The sequence below is a fragment of the Phodopus roborovskii genome, unplaced genomic scaffold (genome assembly GCF_943737965.1).
Source record: "Phodopus roborovskii unplaced genomic scaffold, PHOROB, whole genome shotgun sequence".
Classification (NCBI taxonomy): domain Eukaryota; kingdom Metazoa; phylum Chordata; class Mammalia; order Rodentia; family Cricetidae; genus Phodopus; species Phodopus roborovskii.
The window spans coordinates 2,555,742-2,564,968 of NW_026126646.1; the positions used below are offsets into that span (position 1 = coordinate 2,555,742).

Consider the following 9,227-nt stretch of genomic DNA (forward strand, 5'->3'; position numbering starts at 1 on the left):
TCTCCCCTGTAAGACACGGGACCCGGTTGGGGACTGACTTGGACCCCAGCACACCAGAGTGTGGCTGGATTGAGGAGATGGGCGATCAAGTTACAACTGAGGTCATTATGGTGAGTGGGCGCTACTCTAGTCTGATGGGGTCTAGAGAGACCAGGGAGTTGGGAGGGTGACTCCATGAAGCGAGCACGAGGGCGAGTTTGATTACCCAGAATGCACGTAGAAAAGCTGAGTGTGTTTCTAACCCCAGCACTGGGGAGATGGACACAGGCTGACCTCTAGGGTTCACTGGCCAGTGAGAGACGGTCTCAGAAAACAAACAGATGCTCCTGAGGAATGACACCAGAGGCTGGCCACTGGTCTCCGTGTGTGTACATACATTCGAGAGAACAGAATAGGGACAACCACCGCACACACCAGGAAGCAAGTGCCACCTGCCATCAGCAGAAGCCGGCCCTGCAATATGTTGGCCACATCAGTCTCCGAGGCTCCTCCAGTGAGGCTTTGGTAGAGCAGCCCTGAAGATTAGGGCATCAGTCCTGGAGCTGACACTGACCTGAGGGCTTGTCCAGACCAAGAGAATGCAGTGGACTCTCTTGAATTTTAGACTCAGAAGTTCTGATTTTGTCCTTAGTCTGCCTCAAGATGACCTCTGAATTCTCCAGGTTAAACTGCTGGGGATAAGATATCAGGGGAGGGAGGCCTGGTGGCTAGCCTGGGCTAGCCTCCTAGTGGGCAGCGAGATTATTTCCTCAGTGAGGCCAGAAACAGGCTTTCAACAGTCTGGGTAATGCCAGAATTGCGAATTTACAGGGTTAGGAAAGCTATTATCTGAAGCCACATTTTGGGGAACGTGCCTTAGGTCATAGTGAGGAGACACTATGACCATGAAAGGAAGCGTTTGAGTGGGCTTTAGATTCAGAAGGTGAGTCCATGGTGGGGAGCATGGGGGTAGGCAGGAGGCAGGCACCGTGCTGGAGCAGTGGCTGAGAGCTCACATATGGTCTCTAAGTTGCAGGTCTGTGTGTGCGTGTGTGTGTGCGTGCGTGCGTGCGTGCGTGCGTGTGTGTGTGTGTGTGTGTGTGTGAGAGAGAGAGAGAGAGAGAGAGATATTGAGAGAGATACTGTGGCATGGGCTTTTGAAACCTGAAAGCAATCCCTTCCTCCACTCTAGGGACACACCTCCTTCAACCAGGCCACATTCCCCGATCCTTCCTAAACAGTCCCAGTAGCTGGGGACTAAACATCCAAGTATATGATGAGCCCATGGGGCCACTCTCATTCAAACCACCACGGGGTTGGCAGATAAGCAGGCGACAAGCCTCAGCTGAAAGGACACACAGGACCCCCCACTGTGCTAAAGGGCTGAAGGACCAGGCATTCATGGCACTTCCACACTTGCCGCGCCCAGGGAGTGGGGAGGCACAGATAACGGTCATCCATGTGGGTCACAACCCCAGTAAGCAAAACACATCAGCAAACATGAGCTGGGCTGTGACTACGCCATACTTAAATGTAAGGGAAGAGGGTGAGAATACAGGGGTAGGAGATGCCGACCTGCAAATCTAAGTAAGGCTGCCTATTAAGAATGTAGAATCAGGGCTGGAGAGATGGCTCTGTGGGTAAAGAGCTTACAAGACAAGCACGAGGTCCTGACTTCTCAGTCCATTCAAAAAAAGCTGGGTGCAGCTGCCACACGTGTGATCCCAGTGGTGAGCGGGTCACCACTGGGAGGAGATGGGGGCAGGAGGATCCCGGGAGCCGACTGCTGAGCTCCTCAGAAATAAGGTGAAGACATCGAGGAAGATGTCCTGACGTTGACCCCTGACCTCTCCATAACATCTTCGGTAGAGGGGATAACCAGTACCCAGTTTCCCGAGGTGCACACTTACAATGACTTACTTAGTTGTGACACATTACAGGTCTCTCGGTAGTCTATGATCTTGCTTTGTTTTGTGACAAGGTCTTGCTTTGCAGTTCAGGCTGGAAGACTCTTTGCCACTCTCCCAAATGTTAGGATTGCAGGCATGCACTGCCACACCCGGATCTCTCTGTTTCAAGAAAGACCTTTGCAGCTAGCTAAAGATAGGGCATTTCTTGAGGTGGTCACCATTTGCAAGTGTCCCAGCACAGATATGAAGGCACAAGTCTTGTAGTGCAGTTCGGACTCTCCCTGGGGAAATACTCCCACCAACTGCAGACCGAAGCTGCTGCAGTACCACACAGGTTAACCCTGGCAAAACAATTAATTTGTTGAGCTGACAGAACATGAGTGAGGGGTGGCCAACGGGAGCACGGATCACCCCAAAGCACCTGTGTCAGTGGAAAGGCTCACCCCTTCATACATGGAGCCCTCCCTTCAGTTAACTGCCTGCATGCACTCTAGGTACTTCTGAGTGCAGGTTCAGTCAACGGGTGGGGTGGGGCAGACAGGGGGAGGTGCTGGGATCTCAGGGTAAGGTCTGGTGACCTTTCCTAACCCATCCCCTTTCTGTGAGGCCTCATCATGAGGGACAAGGGTCTCAGAGAGCAGCATCTACAATGGCGCTTACACACCTTCACACACCAACTGTGGGGGCTGAAGGCTCAGAGCTCTTCTGGGACAAGGTGACATTGTCATTGACAGCCTATTGAAGAAAGATGCTAATTTTCATTGAGGCCTAGGCCTTCCATAGTAACTTAATTAGGCCATGCAGTAAAACCTTCACTAATAACTGTCTGAAGGACCCCTGAGTCACCAGAGAATGACAAAGCTTGGCAATCAACCAGCCTCTGGGGGAGGGAAAGGGTGACTTCACTCCTTCCTCCCACAACTGTCCTCACGGGTCACCAAAGACCCCAGACTTTGGTCTGTTCCCCACTCATTGGCAATGGCAGAACATCATTTACATGCACATGTGTGCAGACTGCATACATGCAAACACGCCCATCACAGACTTTTAGTTTAATTTAATTTTTTTTTTTTTTAAACAGGGTTTCTCTGTGCAGTCCGGGCTATCCTGGAACTCACTCTGTAGATCAGGCTGGCCTCTCTGAAATCCACCTGTTCCTGCCTCCCAAATGTTGGCATTACTACATCACCATATCCGGTTTGTGTTTAAGACTGAGCCCAGGACCTCATGCAAGCATTCCATCTCAGCTGCATCCCTAGCCTACAGCACAGCATTTCAGGAAAAGAGAAACAATCTATCCCAAGACAACCGCCTCCAGCTTTGTAGTATTCCGTGCCTATCCTATACACCTCTTGGGTTGACTCTTGTCTTCTACTGCCATTTTCCTGTAGCTGTTCTCTATCACCTACTAATTTATAGGCTCAGAGCTGGGGCGTTAGGTTTAAAATCTGGTACCTGTGCGTTGAATGAAGACTCATGGATGTAGCCCAGACTGGCCTTACATTTGGCATCTTCTTGCTTCAGGCTGTGTGGCATGTTGAACCAGTTGCTTGCACACACACACACACACACACACACACACACACACACACACACACACACACACACACACACCTAAGCAGAGAACTGAGGAGATGTGAATCTGAACTAGCTGAGGGCAGCACCACTTTGCTGGGCTGCAGGGAGTCTGGGGTAGCCACCCGCCAGGCTTTGTCCCAGCCAGGTATCATGGAGAGGCATTTCAGTCCTTAATCAGAATTGAGCCGCTCTCAAGAAACCCTCAGACTCCAGTGCTCATGATTTTACAGGAAGCCAAGTCCACACTTGAGCTCCAAACCACTTTGCTGTTTCAAACTGGTTTAATATAACACGGCGACACCTTTATTCACGAGTGAAAGATTTTTTAAAAAAGGAAGCCGTCATATTTCACATCATACCCTGCATCGAGCCTTCCACGACTCATAAATCTTTGTCCTTCTGCCTTGGCCCACATCATGTCTGTCCCTGTCTTCCATTTGTGATTTACGGCCGAATTCCTTATTTTGCCAGATTCATAAACTGTGCAGTACTCTACGGAGTGCCCACTTTGTACACCAGCCCACAAGCCAGTAAATTTATTGTCTATGAACTGTTACTTTGAAAAATTACATCAATGCAAAGTGATTGCCTTTTTAGCCTCCCTAGCCAATAATTTCATTCTGTTGTTTTGGAGGGGACATCTGAGGTCACAGGATGACAGATAAAACGGGCAATCCCTCAATGAGGAGAGTCGGAAGTCTTCTGGAGAAGCCCAGCAGGACCACTCTCTGTCATCATGGATAGGCTGGCCTTCTGCTGCCTACTCTTCACAGGACTCCTGTACCCACTCCTGTCCCTGCCCGTCACTGACACCGGTGAAAAGACCCTTCAGCTTCCAGGTGAGGTGACTGGCTTTTTGGGTATCGGTTCTAGGTGCCACTTGGGAGTAGGAAGGGGTTCTGGCTAACGGGGGTCTGCTGTAGGTGTGACCATGTTCTGAAGAGAGGATCTGGGGACCTTACTCTGTGTCTTAGATTTAGCAATGTCACAGTTTAAAGACAGACACATAGCATTGCTTACTTCATGTCACAAATGCAGTTCAAACTTTAGTAGTGCTCAGGTTTTGTTTATAAAAACTGTACTGAATTTAGAACATTACCTTCAGCTACAAACTATCAGGGTCCTTATTTTATCATCTGAGTTGCATGAAACAAAAAAGGCTTAATTAAGCACCATGGCAGCTGAAGCTGGGGACCTTGTAGATATCCAATATGTTTTATGTTTTCCTTATGACTTAATTTTCTATTAAAATCCAAATTAAACTTTAAAAAAATTACCACAACCCCTTATTTTGACATTAGCTTTGTGTATTAAAGTCTGTAAGAATCTAACTGGATTTAACATTTCGTCTGGCTACTTAAAACAGAACTTTATTTACGTTCATCATGCGTGCATGCACACACACCCCGTGGCGGTCAGAGGACGACTGGATGGAGCTGGCTCTCCAGCTTGGCAGCGAGCGCCTTCCTGTGCGGTGCCAGTCCCCTGACCCCGCTTTTGGGTACTCTCAGACATTTTCTTACGTAGGTTCTCCCCCAAGCTGCTGCCGCTATGCTTCCTAGTCTGTGCTGCCCCTCCCCCCCAGCATTCTCATCATTTTTGAGCATCACTCACTTCATGTCAATCAGCCGCTGGCGTCACTGAATTCATACTGGCACTGAGCCTGTTGGTCAAAACCGGGCAGGAGCCGATTCTGTTATTTTAGAAGAGCCAGTACACACTGCAAAAAGAAATCGAGAGTGTTCAGGTGCTGATGCCAGTCCAGACGTCTACCAAGAAAGAGCTGAAATGAGGCAGCCTCTTACTGAGGGCAGCCTCCTACTCAGGTTCCAAACAGGTGGAAGGAAGCTCAGAGTTCTTGTCAGAATTTTCCCTGCGTGGCTCCTCCACAAACACCCCTCAGCACAGACATCTACACATTCTCAGTGTGTGAGGGTTACCATCAGAACTCCCAGGGAATACCGTGAGCGCACCCACGGGCCGTTAGGAGGCTTTGCTCAGTCTTCCCATCAGGGCTGCACATGGATGTTTGTCAGCCTGTGGCTTTCCAGCCAGACTCCCCGGGCATCTCAACATGCTGGTGCCCACCCAAGACGCCCTGCCAGCCTCCTCCGGCCACACACACCTTGCATGCACCGTGTGCTCAGTGCACAGCGTGCACGTAGGTAGCACACGCCTCATACTCGCTCTCATCCCTCACATACATTTGCCACACATGCTGCACGCACTTACACCTCACACCACACACTAACCATACAGTTTAGTTTGCACATAGCACACGCCCCAAGTATACTTAGCCATGCATACCTTACATGCACGGGCCACACTTCCCTCCCTGATACACGCTCCAAACACCTTGGGTGTCAGTCACATTTCACACAGGAGGAGTCACAACGCAGCCTCTGAAGCCTCGGCTGAATCCCCATTGAGACGTGCAGTTGAAGGGCTGCCATCCTTTCTTTTTCTTCCCATCCACAAACCTCAGAGTAAGGGGGCCACAGGTAGCAATGGGTAAGTGGAGATGAGACAAATCAGACTTTCTGAGCCGAACTGGGATCTTATGCCACGACCTTCCCCTCTTGCTCAAGGCAGTTGGTCCTAGGGTGGTGAAATAGCAGGGTGGGGTGGTCCAAGACTTCCTCACTTTTGGACTCTGGGTGGCTTGTGTAGCAACTTTACTTTTGCTAAACTCTGCTGTGAGAGATCACCAGTTACTCATTTGGAGTTCTGTCATCCACCTCCCTGTCCTGGTAACTCAACAAAGACAGGGGGCAGAGATGGCCAGGGAGGGCTACTTGTCTATCTCTACCCCACAGTGCTTGAAGAAGATGCTCGCCTGGCTCTGGAGGAGCTGGAGAGGACCGCCCTCCTGCAGACGCTGTTGAAGCAGACATTGGGCACTGAGGCAGGTGAAGGACTCAGGGAGGCAGGTAAAGGCATCTTGGGCTTATAGGTGGATTCCATAGCTGCTAAATTTGCCTTCTAGTTATCAGAGGAAGCTCTACAAAGCTTAATTATATGAAAATGAAACAACATTTCCTTATAAAAACCCTTTCTTAGCCTATCTTCCTCCACCATCCCCTTTCCACCACTCTGGCTTCAGCGAGTGCTTCCAAGCCCAGGCTCCCCATGACTGCTTAAGGCAGGCAGTGCTGGCTACCCAGTGCCACTGAGGTCAAATGTAAATCTTTGTGTCTTACTTACTACCGTCTTTACAAACTATTTAATCTCTCTGTATCTGTTTCTTAATCAGTACACAGGAATGGTAAGGGCAGTCTATGCCAGGCATGATGGTACACACATGTAATCTCAGCACTCAGAGACTGAGGCAGGATTGTGAGTTCGAGGGAAGTCTAGGCTACCTATGATCACACACACACACCAGCAGCCCCCCCCCAAAAAAAAAGAAAGAAAAAAGACGTCTTTGAATGACTTTGAAGAAGGAATGCAAACAAACAAACAAATATGCACATAAAATGCTCAGCTGTTCTGAGTGATGAACAGCACCAGACATGGGGCTCACACTCGTAAGACCTGGAGTCTCCAGACAGCCTGCGTCCCTGACTCACACTGAACTCGGGTACAGGATGGACAGCCTCTTAAAAGACACTGCCGACTGGCAGTCCAGCTGGAGTTCTGACAAGCTGGGAATGGTTAATGCAGAAAATTGAGAATGCGGAGGTCAGAATACTCGTCTGCATTCAATTCCGCGTCCCTTGGCGTGGGAAGAGCTGGAAACTAGACATAATTTAGGGATACTGTTTTTCTGGGTTTCCCCCTTCTTTGCATGTGTGATGTGCATGTATGTGTGTGGGTCCATGTGAGGGTGTGTGTGTGTGTGGGGGGGTGCTGGCAAAGAAGACACTGGCTGTGTTCCCTCAGCTCTCTTCACTTTATTTATTGAGGCAGGGTCTCTAACTGAGCCTGGGCCTCCTTAACCCGACTGTTTTAGCTAGCCAGTTTGTCTCTACCTTCTGGGTGCCTATAGGATCAAGGCGGCCTCTGCGCTTGCCCAGCTTTTACATGGGTTCTGGGGATTGGAACTCTGGTCCTCAAGCCTTCGAGACTAACGTACCATGAGCCTTGGAATCTTAGATTTTGTATGTTTTAAAATAAGCATAAATGCTGGGTATGGTGGCAAATGCCACAGGTGGGCCTCTGAGGCCAGCTTTGTCTATACAATGAGTCCCTGCTTTAAAAAAAGAAAAACAAGAAACAGTAGATCTGATGCCCCGGTGTCAAACTGTTTTCCAGACCCCAGTGCTGGCACTCCAACCCTGCAGGGAAGCCTGAGAAAGGTAAGGAAGTCTGGGCTTTGAGAAGGAAGAGATGAACTTGACATACTCAATTTTACAGAGCCCTTAATTCATGCCCCAAGAGTGTTCTGGGTGGAAATCACATCTTCAAGTAACTGGCCAGTGTTCTTCCAAACTTAATTTCCCTAAACGGACTCACAGAATATATAACTGTAACAGGAACGCAGCAAGCACCTGTGCTGGGTAAATCTAGTGACATGTAAGAGACGGGAGCAGCAGGTGAGGCTGCCACTGCGTTTGCTACCTACTGTGGATTCAGTGTGTAGCTGGGGAAAAGTCATGGCCCAGATGATTGCCTGCTTCTAAACAGAAAGCAGCGTGGCTAGGGTGACAAGACACCATGACCAACGCAACATTCATCACTGGAGGAAGTCAGGACAGGAACTCACACAGGGCAGGAATCTGCAGGCAGGAGCTCATGCCGAGGCCATGGAGGGGTGCTGCGTACTAGCCTGCTCTTCATGGTTTGCTCAGCCTGATTTCTTATAGAACCAAGCACCACCAGCCCAAGGATGGTACCGCCCATCATGGGTGGGTACCACCCCCATCAATTTTTAGTTAAGAATATGCCCTTCAGGCTTGCCTATAGCTAGATCTTACTTACGAAGGCATTTTCTCAGTTGAGGCTCCCTCCTAACTGATGACTCTAGCTTGCGTCAAGCTGACATAAAACTATCCAGTACAAGGATTATCCCTAAGGCCTAAAACCATATATGTAGGGTGTGCCCATTTTATTCCAGAATAAAAAGAAAACTACAGCTCAACCTTTAAGACAAGCCGATTTTAACAGGGAAGGTCTATGTTACACACAGGTTAAGTGTCCAGACCCTACCACCGACAGAAGCCCCACACAGAACGGTTACCAAGAGTATAGGGAACTCAACCACAGGGCTAAGCAGACTGGACGGGGAACTGAGAGAGCTCCGAGGAGCCCCAGGGAGGGCTCTGAATTTAGGGTTATTTATCTGTTGTCCAGGACTTCCCGTCTCAGGCGTTGTCTGGACAACACTCCAGCACCATGTTGAGTCGTCTTCTGGCAAGAACCAGAAAACAACGTAAGCAACATGGGACTGTCTCAGAATGCTTCTGGAAATACTGTATTTGAAGAGATACAAGCATCCATCCATCTCCTCAGAACCACCACTTTAGAGAACTAAAAAGGAAGAATGCCTGAAGAAAAATCAGGCTAACTACACCCCACCCTTCATTACTATGAGAAATAAATCCTCTATGTTTCTCAAGGATCACATGTGGTCAAGTTCACTTGCATACATATCCTGAAAAATCTTTGACTTCTCTCCACCCCCCACCCCCTGCCCGGTTATCCGTTATCCTTAGCTCAGTGGCAGAGAACTTGCCTAATCATGTGAGCTCTCTGGTCCATCCTGGGCACTGCAAAAATGTCTAAGTAAAGTAATAAATGAGCACAAGCACACAGCACAGC

At 49.2% G+C, this 9,227-nt stretch overlaps 1 protein-coding gene across 1 annotated transcript; it reads left to right on the plus strand.

The window, feature by feature from the left end:
- The first annotated feature begins 4,046 nt into the window (after positions 1-4,046).
- On the plus strand, positions 4,047-9,027 carry Uts2 (urotensin 2). Its single transcript, XM_051173888.1, has 4 exons — positions 4,047-4,306; positions 6,284-6,397; positions 7,722-7,765; positions 8,760-9,027. Exons 1-4 carry the CDS (start codon positions 4,204-4,206, stop codon positions 8,886-8,888), a joined length of 390 nt encoding a protein of 129 aa, XP_051029845.1. The 5' UTR covers positions 4,047-4,203; the 3' UTR covers positions 8,889-9,027.
- The last annotated feature ends 200 nt before the right edge of the window (positions 9,028-9,227 follow it).

Excerpts from the sequence above, each read along its gene's own strand:
- Uts2 (XM_051173888.1), top strand. The coding sequence starts at position 4,204 with ATGGATAGGCTGGCCTTCTGCTGCCTACTCTTCACAGGACTCCTGTAC. Across the intron at positions 4,307-6,283 it reads AAAGACCCTTCAGCTTCCAG|TGCTTGAAGAAGATGCTCGC; the intron begins GTGAGGTGACTG and ends TCTACCCCACAG. Across the intron at positions 7,766-8,759 it reads TGCAGGGAAGCCTGAGAAAG|GACTTCCCGTCTCAGGCGTT; the intron begins GTAAGGAAGTCT and ends TCTGTTGTCCAG.